General features: G+C 33.1%; 1 protein-coding gene across 2 annotated transcripts in view; it reads left to right on the plus strand.

Moving 5' to 3' along the window:
* Positions 1 to 19,395, plus strand: part of LOC123541687 (uncharacterized) — a 91,059-nt gene extending 71,664 nt beyond the window's left edge. Inside the window, exons 1-4 of one of the 2 annotated variants that reach the window (XM_053531817.1) lie at positions 761 to 807; positions 13,754 to 13,973; positions 16,338 to 16,544; positions 17,855 to 19,395. In XM_053531817.1, the coding sequence (XP_053387792.1) occupies positions 13,766 to 13,973; positions 16,338 to 16,544; positions 17,855 to 18,126 (687 nt within the window). In that variant the 5' untranslated portion in view covers positions 761 to 807; positions 13,754 to 13,765 and the 3' untranslated portion in view covers positions 18,127 to 19,395. Of the gene's footprint in view, positions 1 to 760; positions 808 to 13,753; positions 13,974 to 16,337; positions 16,545 to 17,854 lie in introns of those variants that run through there. The other variant, XM_053531816.1, reaches the window with a different exon arrangement.
* Positions 19,396 to 19,954: the final 559 nt, after the last annotated feature.

Genomic DNA, 19,954 nt, shown 5'->3' on the forward strand with positions numbered 1-19,954 from the left:
TGTAAGCACACCACGTTTGAACTTTAAGTAACATTGAACCCCACTAAAGCTATAAGTTAGTTGAAATATCCTATCAGACTAAACAACATTATATCAAGATTGAAAACAGGACAAAAATTTGTATTCCTAGAACAAATTCATATTTGTTGAAAGCTTAAACGTGTACAAAGATTATTATGTGATAAATTATATGATCGACACTGACCTAATCATGCTTTAGTAGCAAAACAGACTTTCAAAGCGAAAAGTGTTTCTTTATCCTGTTGCAAATGTTTCATCAGTCACGTCCGAGCGTCATCTTTTTAAAAACATTCTTTCAAGCTTCTGATTATGCCTTCAATGTGAGGTTACTACCAACCAGTGGAGGCCATATTTTTTGAAAATGGTACAATAGGGCGTATATCTGAAACGGTTGTTCTGTTAAAAAATACATAAATTTCATAGATTTCATTGATCTTTTGACAATATATACGTTAAATACATATGTTTCGTTATGAAAACATTGTATTCGTATTAAAAGTGCAATTTTGTAAGATAAGTTGTATTCTAACTCTTTGTCATACCAACATAGGTATAGTTATCTCACATTGACTGTATACAATAGATAAAAATGAATGTAATTGACTGACCCATTTATCAGTTATCAAATAAAAAACAATAACACCTGCAAAACTTCCTCCCTCGTCCGTATTTTTATCACTACTACCTGTCTCAACAATCTTGCTTATACAGTGTTTATTTTCATCATTAGCTTCATTACCTGGTATAGTATCAAAGTCATAAAGGACATTATAGAAAACATTACTGGTAAGTAGAAAGTTCTCTGTGTTTCCAAAAGCACGAATTACTGTATCTAAATCATGAACTACTGTAGTTAGCATGTTTCAACGTTCGAAAGCGTAAATTAGTGTAATTAAACGATTAAAACTACTACTGTAGTTAAAACAAGTATAACCGTAAAAAAATAAATTCAAGTATTTAAAATTAATAAATGGACAAATTCCAGTATTTAAATTTTAGTTTTCCAGTATTGAAAAGCTGTTTCCTTTTGATGGTATTCCAGTATATGTATTTTCGCTTGTACATTATGTTTCGGTTTCAACTTACTGAGCATGAGACTAATAAGCGGGTCTCCAACTTGCTTTTACACAAAGCTAACCATGTCTGTTTTAGAAAACCAAAAGTGCTCATCCGAGCTTTAAGATCACTAAGATCACATATGAAGGACATTCATCAATCATAATATAAATTTCGGAGCTAAACCACAGAGCAGCCATCCTCGTCTGACTTTTTATGGAAATATCCTGCACTAGTATGCATGCAGTTATAATTAACACACGTACCACCGTGAAATGCAGTTAAAAATGAGGAATTATTTCAAAATTAGTTCAAGAAGACGTTTTTTTTGTACTGAAATAGTAACAAAATTTGATTGTTCATTAGTAAATATAATTCTACCAAATTACCGGACAAGTAGGTCTTACTTAACGTGCTTCTCCATGATTTCTACTAGAAAAAAAAGCCGTGATAATTAACCTAGCATCCGCATATTTTCCGAGTGAGATCAGGCGATAATATTCCGCATGCCGTTTTATTACAAATACATTATAGCCATAATTTCCAGAATTTAATCACAACCAAGGACTCAAGAAAAATACGACGGCAAATAGTGGATAGATAAAATATATATTCAAAATCACCTACTTTGAAGACGCAATCTGTTACTGTCACGTAATGTCATGTGTTTCTGCTGTAATTATTAATTATTTTGACATTATTTAACAATTTAGTATCAAATCAAAAACAGGCTTACGTAATTGTTCATAATAGTGTAAAAATTTAACTTCTTATGACATACTACACACTTAACTCGATCACATGATACCTGAAGATTTGTAATCTTTTTTATAGGCATCGTCTAAACTAATTTGAACGATGATATAAGAATAACGTTCAGGATTATATTCAAATATGATTATAAACAAAAATGAAAAATATATAAGGATAATATTCGCCATACACGACGACTGTGTTATACGAAGAAAATAAATAAATAAAAACACGTTTTTAATAAAAATAACTCCAATTGGACGTTTTTCCATTTTTTCAAATTGGAAAAAAATGGACTTTTTCCAATCGGAAAAAATGTTGGGAAAAAGGCCATTGGATATTTGAAAAGTTCTCGGGAGACAGCTATTTAATACAAATTACGTTGTTATATGCAATAACTAATTGTTTTTACACACTTTGAAATAAAAAAGATGAAAATTCCGCCCGGAAAAATCCAGCGCGCCAAATTTATGGGAAAATAGTCCGATTGGACTTTCAAAAATTCCAATCGGACGCCATATATCCGATTGGATTTTGGAAAAATCCCATTGGAAAAATCTTTTTAATCATATTTTTTGTAGATAAGGACATTAAAAATAATGCAAATCTATATTATTTATTGCTCCTTGACCCCTAAACTACTATCCAAGCTAAAACAGAAGTTTCTAAGTCACTTAGAAATGGTAGTGAAGTTTGCAAAAATCCTGGTTTTGCAAAGATTTCCAGGTGGCTGTTAATGATAAGCTTGAGTGAACTATCTTGCTGTTGACGAAAAGCATTCGAGCTTTAATACACATTCTTGTGTAGAACATATGGTATTCATGCTGGATTGTTTTATGATAATTATGATGCCTGTATAGGAGAATGTTTACATACAATGGACCAGGTTAAAATATTCAATTACATTGCAGCAAAGCACCGGTGTATATGCTGAATTACTGGTATTAGATTTGCATATTTGTTTTACACAAAATCTTTAGCATTCTGAAGTCTAACTATATTAAATAAAGTGACTATCAACAAAGTACATGATTTTATATCTTATATAATGCATTTTGTCGGACATACAATTTCAAAGTTGAGTCTTGCATAGCATTTCCTTAAAACACTCAAAATCTTACATATCTTAAGTGTAAATATATAAATTCGGATTATTTTTTGTAATATATTTCATTTCATGAATAGGGAGAACTAAAATGAGTACATAATCATTTCATTTATTCTATAGTGTTGGGTTTAGAATAACACGCACGTAATTTAGGTTATATGGCGACTTTGCCAGCTTTCTTTCTGGTGAAGCAAGACCCCGAGTGCCACTCCTACCCCTGGCATTTATTCGAACATGAGCGCTCACCTTAGTAGAACCACAAATCTTCCTCAAGTCGATTTGATGGCTTCCTCACACGACGGATTAAGAAGGTGGAGAGGGGGCTCACAAGGCCGTCCAAAAATATATGTCAGCATACGTTTAAGATCTTTTCTGTGCAATTAAAAGCTGCATGCATGAAAATGTTTCTGCTTGCTTCGCTCGAGCATCGTCATTAGTAATAAACTACACTTAGCCAAAGAACATGCTAGTCTTTACAAAAATAGTCACAATAGACCATTAAGATATCTTGTACAAATTTTGTAGAGGTCCACTAGGCAATGCTACATGTGAAATATCTAAGCTCTAGGCCTTCAGGTTTATTTTTAGAAAATTTTTGAAGATTTTCCTATGTAAAATCAAGTGACCCCTGGGGCGGGGTCAATTTTGACCCCGGGGTCATGATTTGAATAAATTTCGCAGAGGTCCACTAGGCAATGCTTCACAACCAAATATCTAAGCTCTAGGGCTTCTGGTTTTTGAGAAGATTTTTAAAGTTTTTCCTTTCTGTTGCCAAGGCAACCAGAGTTCTGCATGGAATTCAATTTTTTGAACAATTTTTGTAGAGCTTCACCCAAGGAACATTCCTGTGAAGTTTGGATGAAATTGGCCTAGTGGTTTATGAGGAGATGTTGTTTAAAGTAAAAGTTTACGGACAACTATAATTATGTTACCAGTTAATGTATGTCCATTTTTAATTAGTACAAGCATCATCTTCTCTGTACCATGCAATTCTGATTTAATGCTGGAAAACGGATGTATTCAGGAATATTGTATGTTGTCCAGAGGACTGTAACTCAATCGTTGTATCTCATTCACACAACTAATATAAATAGCAAGGTCCCTTGTCAACAATTATAATTAATAACTTCTTTCCAATGTGTCCTTTAACTGTATCTGGCCAGAGATCAAAGACAATTCACATGTGTTATCTTGTTTGATGTTACTCTACTGATCAGCATGATATCTATAAACATAATGTATGACTATCTTGCTCAAAGGTATACTAATTGACCTTATCATCAAAGGCAGCATTAATCAGACTATCATAATTACTTAAATTATATAATAAAAACTGTAGCAAATATGCACAGTATACAATATATATAATATGTGACAACATTGTGAAAAATTGTTGTTTATTGACTTATTACTTTATTGTCTCTTCTGAAAATTATTATGTACTATATGTGCTCCATATTATATTGTTTGTACTTGCTATAGGCATTGTATTTACATATATGCTTTATGCAATAAATTGAAATTGAATTGAAATTGAACTGAATATAAAAAAAGGTGATTAAAAATAAAAGATGCCAGCCAATACTACCAGCACAATGCAAAATCACTTCTAACAGTTATTTCTCATTTAAATCACTGTCATGAGTGATTTTCATTCATATATCACATAAAAAATAAAAGATGATCTCTTGTGAACACCTGTTTTACCAGAACATGCAAAATCACTTTCTTGAGTGATTTACATTCAAATACCAAACAAACTGAACATCTGAATCTGAAATGTGTACAACTGCCAACTGGTTTTTAATTACTGTTTAATAAAATCTGGTAGCTTACTAGATAGTAGTCACTACAAAAGTTTTGTACCCAGACACCAGAAATTTGCCAGTAAAAGGAGCAAAACAGAATTTATAATGACAATAAATTCATAATGTCTCACTGATTGAAAAGACCAAGTATCAATTCTTAGCTGGAAAAAAAGAAGCAAGTATATGCATCTAAACTACTCAACTGCTTATAAATGAAGAAATATTCAAGAAAAACTCAGAGTGTTTTTAATAGTAACCTGATCAAATAATTTTTAAAAAAAATGACTCCAACAACTGTCAGTTTTGGATTCAACCCAGTGAGCAAGGAAACAAGTCACTTGATATAGTGATTTTTGAGAAACAGTGCTATTTTCTTGTTCACCTCAGTAAGCAAAGGAAATAATTTTCTCAATAAGGGAAGGAATAAAGCTTATAATATCTGGCATAAAAATAGCCTTAACTGGGTGGGAAAATTGCACTTCGTATTGATACAGACTACATAAATTTGAGTGAACCACGGAGGCATATCCGGCAGACTATAAGAAAAGTAGCTTGTTCTGTATGTTAGTCAATTATCACTATTTTGCCATGTTTCAGTTTGAAAGAATGGCTATTGTCAGAATTATGCACAATTAATATAGGCCATTCATACCTGCAAAAGAAAGTGTCAGATTCATAGAATATGCCAACGTTTCATTAAATTAACCCTTATCATGCTGGACACGACTGATTCAGCCTTTTTGACCAGTATAGATCATGATCAGCCTGCATATCTGTGCAGTCTGATCATAATCTTCTTTGTTCACCATTCAGTCAAGATCTTTTTGGTGTGCACCCCTTTTAACTGTTAATGCCTTAATGGTACTGTCCATACCCTGCATATTGAAAGACAGACAAGTTCATTATAGAAATTCAGCGGGTAAGGGTTGTCATATTGCCTTACTGTTCTTACTTCAGTATTTTATTCGCAAGAAACTGCTAAAAGTGATGGAAAAATCATCGATTTCTGTCACTGATGTGAAATCAAAATGTAGGGAAGCCCGATATAAATCAGAATTTTGTCTACCTTCAAATTAAATGGTGTTTATTACTATTACTCAATTCTTATCAGAAAGTACCAGTTTTACATCGGTTGAAGCAATTTTCATGAAGTGCAAATTTTTCATTATAGGTTCGAAGGTACATGATTGTATCAACAATGATCAAATGCGCTCTGCTACTATTTTCTATGTAAAACAAAACAAAGAACAACAAAAAGAAACTTTATGGCCTTTACACTTTCTTACAGTACTTAAAAACTGTTTTTTTTTCAGTTGCTGCTGCATATCATTATACAGGGTTTTTCAAATATAACAGGGACTTATATTCAGCTACTTCTTAATAAAAGAAGTTAGTATTTTTTTCCAAACAGTGGCAGAGATGTACTTAATTCCCAAAATGCAAGTTAAGATTTCCCAAATCATGACAATAGATGGTTTAGATTTTGTTTATACTTTAGTATTTGCGGAGGAAGTGTTTATCTGGTATCGATTTTTTTCTGCACTATAGCCGAACAGTGCACAGTTCCGTGTGTTCTGCATTACCAGTCCAATCGGTTATGTTCCGTGGACTGGATTTTAGTCAGTGTTTCAGGGTAGATAAATTTAATTTGTGATTTTGTGTTTACTTTCAGTTGATTATCTTTTAAAAAAATGTCACATAACAGAAAATACTAGATCGACAGTTAATCTTCTTATTCTTGTCGTTCGCGACAGTTAATCTATCAGACGTGTCAGTATAAAAAAAAATCAGCAGTCATTCTTCAACTGTGGGGGGAAAAAAAGGTAAAATTGAGAGCACTCCGGTAATAATACCGATAAAGAAATATAGCTTATAAAAATAAATCACCACGGTACAATTTAGTGGCTACAGTGAAAAAATCACAAACATATAGTGACTGACAACTTATGAATGCTTTAATATAATTAAACTGTTAATTTTGAAGTCTGAAAAAATGCTTTAAAAATTAAATTTCAGCTGATAATACTAACTTTCTATTCACATTTATAAACTAGTACCCATTTTTCAAATGAGAAGTTTTTTCCCAAAATAGACAATTATCGCACATAACATGATAAATTTTCCAATTTGAAAGACGCAATTTCCTGATGAAAAGCTCTCATATACATTTTCAAATAAAAAAAATAAAAGAAATTAGTTGGTAATTTATGAATTTCTGGAACTGACTTGGGATACTCTGTTAAATTTTCTTATACAGTACAGTATAATAAGGGTTGTATCATTATTAGAATAAGAATTTAATAACAGCAATCACTTAAATAGCTGATGCACTCATAATCATCATTATTAAATCAGCTAAATAAATGATTTGTAAAGAGAGTAAATCACCTGCACAAGTGATTTGTCCAAATCAGGTGAATGAGCCCAGTTGAGAATATTTCAACATCCGGACCAGAAGTACATGTAACTTCTTATGTGGTATACAAGGGATGTTCATTAAAATTGCGTAAATTCACTGTTATATAGTGAGCATCATTCAACTGCAATCACTTAAATGGGTGATTATAACATTCAAAGCCACCATTACATGGGTGACAACACTGGCACCAGACCAGAAAGAAAATGCCTCTGCACGTGTTATACCCTACCCCTAGGTATCATATAAGAACCATGGTCATGAACGGGAAAATCCACTAACCCATTACAAGCTCACATTTCTCACATATAACAAGTTCTATTATTTGCAGTTCGATGAATGGGTACCAAGCATATTGAACAAGCGGTAATTTATCTTCTATCGTGCACCAGTCACACTGTCTCACTATTTCATACTGCAGAGATACTTGGCATATTTTATGCTTTCGTCAACGTTACAGAAAAAACTTGCGTGAACTTCCCTAATGAACATGTTTCAAATGTTTAAACGCCTCAGTCTGGTTTGACCGTCGTTCATATGACTGAAAAATCGTTGTGAAAGACGTTAAACCCGAACACACACACAGTCTGGATTGAAGTTGAAAAAAAAGAAAATAAATTTAACTTTGGGAATTATAGCTTTGAATTTGGGGAAAAAAGCGTACTTCTTGCCTTTGGGATTTTGGCCCAAAATTGGCAAGAAAACAAAAACACTGGAGTGACTGGATTTTTCCAAATCAGCTTAGTGTTTGAAATTATTTTTTGTCCAATGGCATTGCAGTACTTTTCAAATTTTCAGCAAATTTATTTTAGTAAATCAGCATTAACTAGCAGTCATTTATTATCAGGTTAGTCTTGTGTATAGAAGGGACAAGAGGTGTGTTATTGATTTTATTTGCTCTGACGTCATCCAAAAACAAAAAATAATTTCAAACACTAAATAGGTTAGTGTTTATTAATGTGCATTTACAAAACTTAATCAGCCTCGCGGCTGCGCCGCTCGTAGCTGATTAAACTTTGTAAATACACATTAATAAACACTAACCTATACTAAATGAGACCAGTTGGGAATATTTCAACACCAGAAAGTAACTATTTATATGGTAAACAACAGTTACTGCTATGTTCAGTAGCAAAAAAAGCATAAGCTGCAATCACTTAAATAGGTGATACAGACATTCAATTATCATTTATATAATTCAGCTAAATAAATGATCAGCTTAGTTGATTAAATCACTTGCACAAGTGATTTGTCCAAATCAGACAGGTAAATGTGTTCATTATAAATATATGTATACTCCCCATCAAAAGTGTTTAGTTAATATGCTGGGAAAAGAATCAACTGCAATCACTAAAATAAGTGATACAATATATTCAATATCATTTTTATTAAATCAGCTAAATTAAAGATCAGCTTAGTTGATTAAATGAGCCCCGTTGAGAAAATTTCAACATCTAGAAGTTAAACTACTTATGCAGTATACAAGGGCTTTCAGTATAAATACATGTAAACTCACTGTTAAAGTGAGCATCATTCAACTGCAATCACTTAAATAGCTGATTATAACATTCAAAGCCACCATTACATGGGTGACAAAATCCATTTTTTCAATTGCTCAAAGGTGTTTGGTGATACATTCAACATCCTAAGTAACTGAACTTATATGCCATACAAGGGCTATTCACGATAAATACATGTCTGTTAAAAGTGTTCAAAATACTTTGGTGACACATATAAAATATCATTATCAAACCAGCTAAATAAATGATCAGCTTAGTTGATTAATTAGTTCATTTGCACAAATAACTAGTCCAAAATGAGCCCAGTTTGGAGAATTTAGACATCTGAAAGATAGTACTTGTATGGTATACAAGGGCTATTAATCATAAATACAGTCATGTATATCAGTGTTTTTTATTCAGCCGTTTTTGAGGCCGAAATTTTGCCCCATTCCCCTGTCTAAAAAGTATGTTTTTCCCCCTATTTCTGAAAAAAAATAATCCCGATAAAAAAATTTTTTTTTTACATATCCTAACCTAAGTTTCTAGATGTACATCATTAGGTAAACGGTACCACTTTTTAACATTCATGACAATACGCTTTTAAATCATCTTCTTTCTTATGAAAAGTATAAATAAAAAGGATAACGAAAACATTATCAGAAAAGTTGATTATGTCTTTATTGGTAAATCAGGGTTTTCTTGATGGTCAATATTAGGTTCAACTATTGTGTCACGGATAATGGTTTCACTACACGATTCCCTGTTTCTCAACAATAACATTTATAAACATGATGATATATATAAATGTTAAAAATACTGTGCACAAATAGTTTTGCTTTTATCGCGACATAATTTTCCCCTATTTTAGTGGTAAAAAAACACTGTATACTCACTGTAAAGAGTTAAAAGTGTTTGAAAGAGTTTGGTAATACATTCAAAATGATCATTATAAAATCAGCTAAATAAATGATAAGCTTTTAGATTAAATCACTTGCACAAGTGATTTGTCCAAATCCGGTATATGAGCCCCGTTGAGAATATTTCAACATCTAGAAGTAACTACTTACGGTATACAAGGGCTGTTCATTATAAATATATGTATACTCAGTCACTGTCAAGTGTTCAGTTAATATGCTGGAATAAGCATCAACTACAATCACTTAAATAGGTGATACATGTATACAGTCAATATCATTTTTCTTAAATCAGCTAAATAAATGATCAGCTTAGCTGATTAAATCACTTGCACAAGTGATTTTTCCAAATCTGGTAAAAGAGCCCAGTTGAGAGTATTTCAACATCAGAAAGTAACTTCTTACATGGTATACAATTACAAGGGCTAATAGCCTATTCATTATAATTACATGTATACTCACTGTTAAAAGTGTTTGGTGATACATTCCAAATCATCATTATCAAATCAGCTAAATAAATGATTTTAAGCGTAATTGATTAAATCACTTGCACAAGTGATTCCTCCAAATCAGGTAAATGAGCCCAGTTGAGAATATTTCAACATCTGAAAGTAACTAGTGCTTAGATGGAAAAAAGGGCTATTCTAATAAATACATCACTGTTCAAAGTGTTCAAAAGAATCTGGTGATACATTTGAAATCATCATTATTAAATTAGCTAAACTTTGTTTGTTTTGGGTTTAGCACTGTTTCAGTTACGTAACAGTTAACAGGGGAGATAACCTAACCAGTGTTACCAGTACATGCCTATTCTCAGCAAGTTACTGCCAACTTCCCCACATAAATCAGAGGTGGAGGATGAATGACTTCAGAACTATGTCATTGATCAAATCGTCATGGAAAACATACGCCTCACACAGGGCTTGAACTCATGGCCCACGAGACCCATAATCTTCACACTCCCTATTTAGCTAAGCAGGCGGGCTAAATCAGCTAAATAAATGATCAGCTCATTAAATCACTTGCACAAGTGATATTTCCAAATCAGGTTAATGAACATAGCTGAGAAAATTTCAACATCTAGAAGTAACTACTTATGTGGTATACAAGGGCTATTCATTATAAATACATGTATATTCACTGTTAAAAGTGTTCAAGTGTTTGGTGATGCATTTAAAATCATCATTATTACATCAGCTAGATAAATGATCAGCTTTGTTGATGAAATCACTTGCAAAAGTGATTTGTCCAACTCATATGATATAAATTGGCTGGTTGAGAATATTTCTACATCCTAAAGTAATTGAACTTATATGTCATACAAGGGCTATTCATGATAAATACATGTCTGTTAAAAGTGTTCAAAAGAGTTTGGTGGCACATTCAAAATCATCATTATCAAATCAGTTAAATAAATGATCAGCTTAGTTGATCAATTCACTTGCACAGTTCACTTTATCAGAAAATGAGCCCAGTTGAGAATATTTCGACATAAGAAAGTAACTCCTATTATGTTATACAAAAGGCTTTTCATTAATAATACATGAATACTCACTTTCAAAAGTGTTCAATAAATATGCTGAAATAAGCACCAACTGCAATCACTTAAATAGGTGATACATTCAATATCATTATATTAAATCAGCTAAATAAATGATCAGTTTAGTTGATTTAATCACTTACACAAGTGATTGGTCCAAATCTGGTAAATGAGCTGAGTTGAGAATATTTCAATATCCTTAATAAGTAACTGCTTATATAGTTCACAAGCATTATTTATCATAAATATGTTTATCACTATTAAAAGTGCTCAGTTAATATGCAAGAATAAGTACGAACTGTAATCACTTAAATCAATGATTTATTTGTTATCATCCAAATTAAATCAGCTGTATGGATGATCAACTTAGTTGACTTGATCACTTAAATGAGTGCTATTATATCACTCATTTAAGTGATCATGTCAACCAAGTTATTAGTTATGAGTGGCATTATGTAATGTAAAAAATGTTTTAAATGAAATCTATATTTTTATGCCAAAAAAATGAACAGTTAGTTATCATGGTTATCATGGTTTCAGTTATCTGTCCAACCTTATTTTTTTTGACAAATACAAAATGCAAGAGAGTTTTGACAAACATCTGAGTGTGATTATGACCATTTTGTATTTGATATTGACATCTTTTGCATTTATTGCTTTTGGTTTTATTACTTCTAGTTATGTATCACTAGATTAGCTATACAGCTAATTTGTGACTTTTCAGGGACCTGATAAGGCTGTTTAATCTGTGCAATTACCATGTACTGACTGAGTTATGCGTGTGTGGACTGGCCGTATTACTAACAAAATCAGTTTCCCATTTTTATTGTTCTTTATGAATAAACTATTTAAAATTTCTAACAAATTATATTACTTTAATTAATTTACTAGAATCTACATCAATATATTTTTATAATATTACAGCCAGATTTTTGTTTTTCTTGCTACAAATCTTGAACGTTCAGTATTATTGTTTCACAGAAGTTTTGTAGTTTTGGAGTAAAATCATACATAATTTGTTTTGTAGCGGTTCTCGTATCGGTTGGCCTCAGTAGCTCAATTGGTAGAGCGTTGGCATGGTAAGCCAAAGGTCCGAGGTTCGAATCCTGGTAGAGACTGTCACATTTGGGGGCTCGTCCAGGATGCTCACCCTTGGAGCCAATGCTAGGCGAAGCAGTTTGGCTGGGGTGTGCATCTGAATTCGGAGTGACAATGTCTCGCAATAAGAGGGAAGGTGTGTAGCAGTTCTTGTATCTGGTGGCCTCGGTAGCTCGATTGGTAGAGTACTGGCACAGTAACCCGAAGGTCCGAGGTTCGAATCCCTGTCGAGGCTGCACATTTTCCCTCAGACTGTTACAGTTTACATTCCTGCTTTTCTTCGAGGCTGCAGATTGGATTACATCAGCTTTGATACTTTTTCATATTGAAAATTTAATATTACTCAAAATTTCTTCAAAGTTTCAAAGAGCAACAAAAGCTGAGGCCAACATCTCTATTTATCACATTATTTCATCTCAGCTTATGCGCCTATGGGCAAAGTTCGATCATCCGAACCGTACAACGAAGTTGACAGCAAGCTATCAGTAGTCATCTCCCTTATATATTTTTCATTTTAAAATAAATCACTCACATGCGTTATCGAGATAAATTCTAACGATAAAATCACTCGAACAAGTATTTTTTTCAAACTGACCCTAAGATTTTCAAGCCACTGCGCGTAAGGGTTTTTACCCCGCGCGCAGTGGAATTTCTTTCCATTTTTGCAAAGTTAAAACATTGAACTCACTCAGAAAACCTCTACCACTTGGCTAAAAACTTCAAAAGCATCGGAAAAAAACTCAACGAAAATCGCTAAAAATCGCTAAAAATACTCACTTTTTGCTATGTATTTCTTCGATTTCTCCGACATGCCACTTCTCTCCGCCATGTTCTTTCTGCACGGTAAGTATCGTTAATTCTCACGATATTTTGATGACGCAAAATAGCGCGGAATTCAAAAATAGGCACGTTTGAAGAGCGAATTTGGGCTGCCTTGAGATATAGTTATCAGTCGCAAATAATCACTTGGTCAAGTGATTTTTGTGATCACTTGTTTAAGTAACTCCCCTGACTGTTGTAGGTTATTTTGAAACACAGAATTTAACCAAGTAATAAAAGTAGCCGATTCGGTTAGATTAAGAACATGTATCTGCTACATGTATACAGTTAGTTGGAATGGACGCAATGATTTCAAAGGACTTAAAGTAAATGATAGCAGATAAGTTTTACACCTGTTAAGATAAATGCGATATTTTTACCTATATTTTAACACTTTTAAGATTTTCTTTTATATAAACAAAAAAGGATTTTACCATGTAATGGAACAAGCCAAGGGAAATAATGCGCCCATTTACGCCTAAAAAGGATTCTAGATTGTTATCCCTTCCTGGTGTAGTTCAACGTGTCAGAATGGAAATAGTTTTTAGTTCTATGTGCTTTGTTGGCAAATAAACACGTTTTTTTTTTCGTTACTACGCATCTGAACTCAAAACCGTGTTTTATTTGCTAACAAAGCACGCAAAACTAAAACATATTTTCCAAATTAAACGTATCTGAATTAATTTGTTATATGACATTGATACTTTTATGTATTTAGATTCTTTAAAATATGACCGGGCTAAGAGTTGAGCTCGCTGAAGACCTTCGGATAATCGGACGGGCATTTTGCTCTTGCTGTCCACTGCGGAAATGTTCGACATTGATGGTACCAGCTAGTATAGAAATATTTCTACTTGCAACTTGTTGCATTCTGCAGACCACTGGGACATTTATGAGCGGAAATGTTTCTAAATGTGAATGGAATGTGCATGATTTCGGTAAGTTATACCTTCATCACGATACCTTTATAAGACTGTTTTGTATATACTTATACACCGTTGAATATAGCTGTGTAGAGAATTTTACAAAATTTCCAGGTCGGCTAATAATTATTAAAATAGTCCTATCGTCGATTAATGATAACTAAAACGAGATGCAAGATTTCCGACAAGTAAATAACTGTTATTGACATATTGAGCGAGTTCAGCTCGCATACCAGATACCAGAGTTAACTCGGTTAATTCCAACTGCAGTCTTTTCTCTAGCGAAGTCAAATGACATATTTTCTACGCGGTGTCTCAGTTGCAATTTGTCACCTTTTTTACATAACACAAGCAACTGTTTTCGTTTTGATAAATTCCGATGGGGTACGTTTATTTTTGACAATTACGTCATCAGAGTCAGCTGAACCCGCCCATTGACAAATATGAATGGTGTATATTAATAAATTAGAGCATTTTTCATAAAAAAGTCCGTACTGAATTTATCATTTGTGGTTCGTGTATGCAAAGAGTATTTTCTTTTCTTTTTTTTTCGGGCTCCCAATTGGGATAACCCCATTTATTTTTGTAAAATATAAACATTTACAAAACAATAACCAGAAAAGAAGTCATTAAACAACCAATTCATACAAACATATGAATAATAAATTTAATGATAATATTATATTGAACACAATAGTTACATCGCCAGTAAAATAGAACTTGTTCGAAAAACGAAAAGACAAGTAAAATTTGACGAAGTTTCTATTGTCAAGCTTACAAAATTTTAATATTTTTCATACACAACTTTGCGAAAATTTATACATCTATACATGTATCTGACATGAACTCAATAGATTTCAATAACTGTAGTTTTTCATTATCAGTATTGTGCCATTTTATTTGTTCTTTAATTTTTCGAACTAGATGTTTATAAAAGCTTCTTAGTGACTGATAGTTGTTATTGAATTTACAATTATTTCTATATTTCCAAATTTCCCATTTTGTTTCATATATAATCGTATTAATCTATTTGTTTACTTGCCTGTCATCATAATATCCGAAACAAACAGCAAATTTAAAAGCAGAATCACAGATGTTGACATATCTAAACAGGTCGTTCAAGTTCTTATTTAAAAGTGTCCAAATATTTTTGGCAAAATGACATTCCCACATCAGGTGCACTAAAGTTTCTCTGTGTTCTTTGCATATATTACAAATTCCGTTTGATAATTTCATAAGACTGAGTTTATGCTCTGTAAATATAACGTTGTGTAAAAATTTCCATTGAAACTGTTTTGCTACTTTTGAAGAAAAAGAACCTGAAATTTGACCCCATACCATTTTCCATGGTATATCGCGCGCAAACAAGCTCTCCCATTTGTTTTCTACCTGTAATAGATTTCTTTTTCTTTTCCAGACAGATGATATTTGTTTCAGTTTTAAATTGGTTTGATCTAATATTTTACGATTATTTAAGAAATTATATATCTCATCGGTGATTTGTCGCTGAATAAATCGCTGTTTGGAGTTCAGATGCGAAGGAATTATATCACGACAAACAGTGATTTATTCAAGAGCAAATCACTAAATGAGATATATTATTTCGATTCTAACACGTTATTAAGGACTTTAAAGTACATCTTTGTCGGCATGCATTAAATACTTGCCCGTTTTCAATCGGGTTCTTTTCCAGCGCGCCGCTACGCCGCTTGACGCTATGACGTAATAATTGTGACGTCAGAACAGTGAATTGTTGTTTAATAATTCACTGTTTCCAGCCTTCTTTGTTTAATAGGAAAATGAATCGGGTCGTGTTAGAATATTCATTAAACATAAACCAGACAAAAAAAGTCGTATATTTTTCACCGCTATAGAAGTTTTCTTTAAGAGCTTTAATGTACTTTAAAGGAATACTAGCTTTGATAATATGCCATTCTGATATCCAGTTTTGCTTGTATTTCAATTTTGTTAGCAGATGTTTTGCAGTAATAAAATCATTCAGAATCGGATCCCAGATATCTTTCATTGAAACAATGTCACTTTTTAAGAAAGATTTAAAAAATATAGGTTTCCCTCGACATCTTATCTCGTTGTTTCCAAATAAGAACATATCTTTTATATCAGAAATAGATCTAGTTGTGGGGCGAAAGTTTTGTCTGAATTTCACCCATTCACTGAGCGCTTGTTTATAGAAATCGCTCATTTAACATTTTCTAAGGATAAGCATTTACAAAGCATAAAAGGTTGTAAAAACAATGGATCGAGAGATTGCAAGTAGTATTTTCCAATTGAATTCCAGTTTTGTAATTCAGAGTGAATTATTCTAAATATTGTATTTTCAATGTTAAGTAAAATGTGTCCTTTTTCACTTTTGTACAGAAAATCCGACCGCTATTCCGCCTGGGGAATGTTCTTTTGAAGTTGTGGACGTATATTATTTAAATGTTGCCTCGTCTATTTTGTACGTATATTTGCTTTGCTTAGCTGTATTTTCTTACGTACGGACGGTCAGATTTGGACGTGGTGGAATGGAGGCGTGGGGCTTGTGTAACGTCTGCTGTTTGCCGATATTGAGTATCATTCCAGGTATATGTATATCTACATATATTTTGTAAACAATGCATTTGTATTTATATAGTTCAGTTCAATATGTTTTATAGACGACAAGAGAGTGTGAAAAAAAATCAAGATTTCATGTTCTTTGATTAATAGGGAGCGTTGTATTTGCTTACTGTGTTTAAATTTACGTCTATCACGGTGTTCCATTCAGACAATCACATTTTTTAAATTTTTCTTCCTGAACAACGGTTATCGAAACCACGATAATATTAAAAGTCTAGTGTCGATACTATGATGGTGAAAGTAGAAATCACGAAAGTAGAAATCACGAAAGTTACAATGATGACGATGCGGAACAGGGACGAAATCGCACTGATTACGATGCGAAACAACTTCGTAATCACAATGATAACTATGCGAAACAACGACGAAATCACAATGATAACGATGCGAAACAACGTCGAAATCACAATGATAACGATGCGAAACAATAACGAAATCACAATGATAACGATGCGAAACAACGACGAAATCACAATGATAACGATTCGAAACAACGTCGAAATCACAATGATAACGATGCGAAATAACGACGAAATCACTAAACCACGATGACGAATACGCGTTTTCACCATCGTCGTTTTGACTTTAGACGATTAGAAACGTGGATTTGACTTTTTTCATTTTTCATTATCGTTGTTGTGACTTTCACTATCGTGGTTGTGACTTACATTATCTTTCAACTTTCTATTCGTGTTTACACTATCGCAGTTTTGAGTTTCCTGCTTTCAACGTTCCTCTTTGTTTTCACTTTCACCATACTGCTTTCTGGCATACATTATCAATGTTTCGACTTTAATCACCGTAGTGTCGTCTTCCCGTTACATCTAAAAGTTGCTTTCCATACATACTGGCGAGACGCTTTTCTGTACCCTCTGCTTAAGACGCTTCGTGTGCCATTATGGCAAAAAGGCACTGCCAAGCTGTATATTAACCTCTTAACCCTTACCTTGCTAAATTTCTATAATGAACTCGTCAAACTTTCAATTTGGACAGGACCATTAACAGTTAAGAGGAGTGCTTACCAAAAACATACTGACTGAATGGCGAACAGTGCAGATCATGATCAGACTGCAAAGATGTGCAGACTGATCATGATCTACGCTGGTCGCAAAGGCAAAACCAATCGTGTCCAGCATGGTAAGAGTTAATAATTAAAAAGAATAATACGCTTTGAATAAAGGAACCTGGAATATTAAAAAAATTCTACTTCGGTCAGTCCATTCGAAACTGCTCCCCTGCTACCTTAGATAAAGATAATTTTTCTTCTTTTACAGCTGGGTTAAGTATCGCAGGATGTGTACTTTCGTACTCATACGTCTTCAAAGGCTACCGGTACAGCATGTATGGCGCTTTCTGTTTATGTCTAAGTAGTGGTATTCTGGCAATATTAGCTTACTTCATATCGATAGTCGGTTACATATGTGTCAAAACAAACCGGAAGGAACGAATCGATATAACTGGTGAAGGAACCGGAACCGGAAATGACGAAGTAAGCGGAAAGTGCTTGGAGAAAAGTCCTCTTCTGTCCAACCAAACATCTCGGTAATAGAACAAAACGATGGAAAGGATGTGTATTTTTATAACATTTTGCCATTAGTATGTAAATACACTACGGATTGTGTCTAATTAATAGCCCTGTTTTTGAAAGCAATCATATTGTCAAGTAACCTAATTGTTTTTGTTTGAATCGTGATTGACGAATCGGCGTGTTAATAATTGTAATGTTAGTGCTGACACGATTTTATCGTGTTCATTATTAGACGACAAATTATCATAAACATGACCAAAGAAACGAAGTATGTCATTGTCATTTATTCTACCAGACAATCATATGTATGTATTCACAAACATACCTACCCAAATAGAAACAAAAACACTTATCTTACTTGTGTTGAACAATTTTGTGTGTAAATTTTGAAAAAAAGAATCATTGTCTTAGTATACAATCTTAAATGAAAATTCACTTGAGAAGAGATGTAATAGAATATAATATTACTATAAAGTATAATTTGAACGATAAATATTGCATGTATTTTAATCACTTACCATTGAAAATGATAAAAAAAAACCCCGTTCATCTTGATTTATGTCATTCATCAAAATGCGTAAATGTTAATTAATGTTATTCTCGATGATACAACTTTAATTGAGATACGCTTATATTTTAGTTTGACATGTTTTATTATTTACACACGTTGTTTGTAATTTGCAGAAAGCCTAACGTTTTGATGAGGCGCATTAGGTTTTGACGTTATTGTCAGTGACCACTTTTAGTGGAATGGACGTTATAGATAGAACGTGTAACACGTCTTTTTCGACCTTAAAGATGTCCCCCCCCCACGTAATTTGCAATATTTAACTTACTTGTTTGTAAAGACAGTCGGAATACCCGGCTCTTTTTATATACATATATATTTTCAAAATACAGGTTTTATAAAACGTCTTGTATCATTATCGATAACGCTGTGAAATGTTCCGTTGAAGCATAGAAAGAAACCAAGCAGCATATTAGCAAAATTGGTTTAATTAGGTCTGAATTATATAGTAGTAATGAATGTTCTTTATTATCCCAAAGGATTAGAAAATGCAACAACACTTAATCCATGTATGGGGAGGCTATTTACAGACGCCACACGGCACTATGATAATTAATAAAAATTGTGGAAAGACTCTGAAACCCTTGTTGGTCTATTTGACGGACTACTTTTTTCCTATATCTTGTATCACCGCCGACAGCCCTACTATGTGTCAACTGTAGTCTGTTGATGTGACATGACGTGACGTCACGTACAATTGCGTATTGATACAGCAAATTGATGGCGAGTATTCATAGGTGGCCGTCCTTTATCGGCGTTCTCATACATAAATGATGACGTTACGTTCTTATTATCACAACGTTTGGAAGATGGTGGAATATGAAGAGCTTATTTTAAGTTTCCTGGACACATTTTCACATCAGAATTTTGGCATTCATCTACTGGAGATGTGGAGCAATTTAGTTAGGACTAAAAATGTAATGCGCTTTTATTTCAGAGACCATATTCTTCACTCCAAAATATCATTTAATAGATGGATTAGGACGCCGAAAAGGCTCATAACGTGTAACTGTGTTTAGTTCCGTGTAAATAGAAAATATTATCGAAATTCGTTGATGTTTTGATAGTTTATATATTATACAATATTCTAATACGGCTTGATTTAATTCCCCATTAAGCAAAAAAGACCGGAATGTGTGTTATCAGGCAACATTTTCACTGTTTGTTTGTCACAATTATAATGTCATAGCATCAAGCATAGTTTATTGCTTAGTATTATTTTGTATGTGTTTGTGTTCGCCATCTGACCTACTGTACATGTCATACTAGTATTTCTGG

Source organism: Mercenaria mercenaria, chromosome 19 (assembly GCF_021730395.1).
Source record: "Mercenaria mercenaria strain notata chromosome 19, MADL_Memer_1, whole genome shotgun sequence".
NCBI classification, from domain to species: domain Eukaryota; kingdom Metazoa; phylum Mollusca; class Bivalvia; order Venerida; family Veneridae; genus Mercenaria; species Mercenaria mercenaria.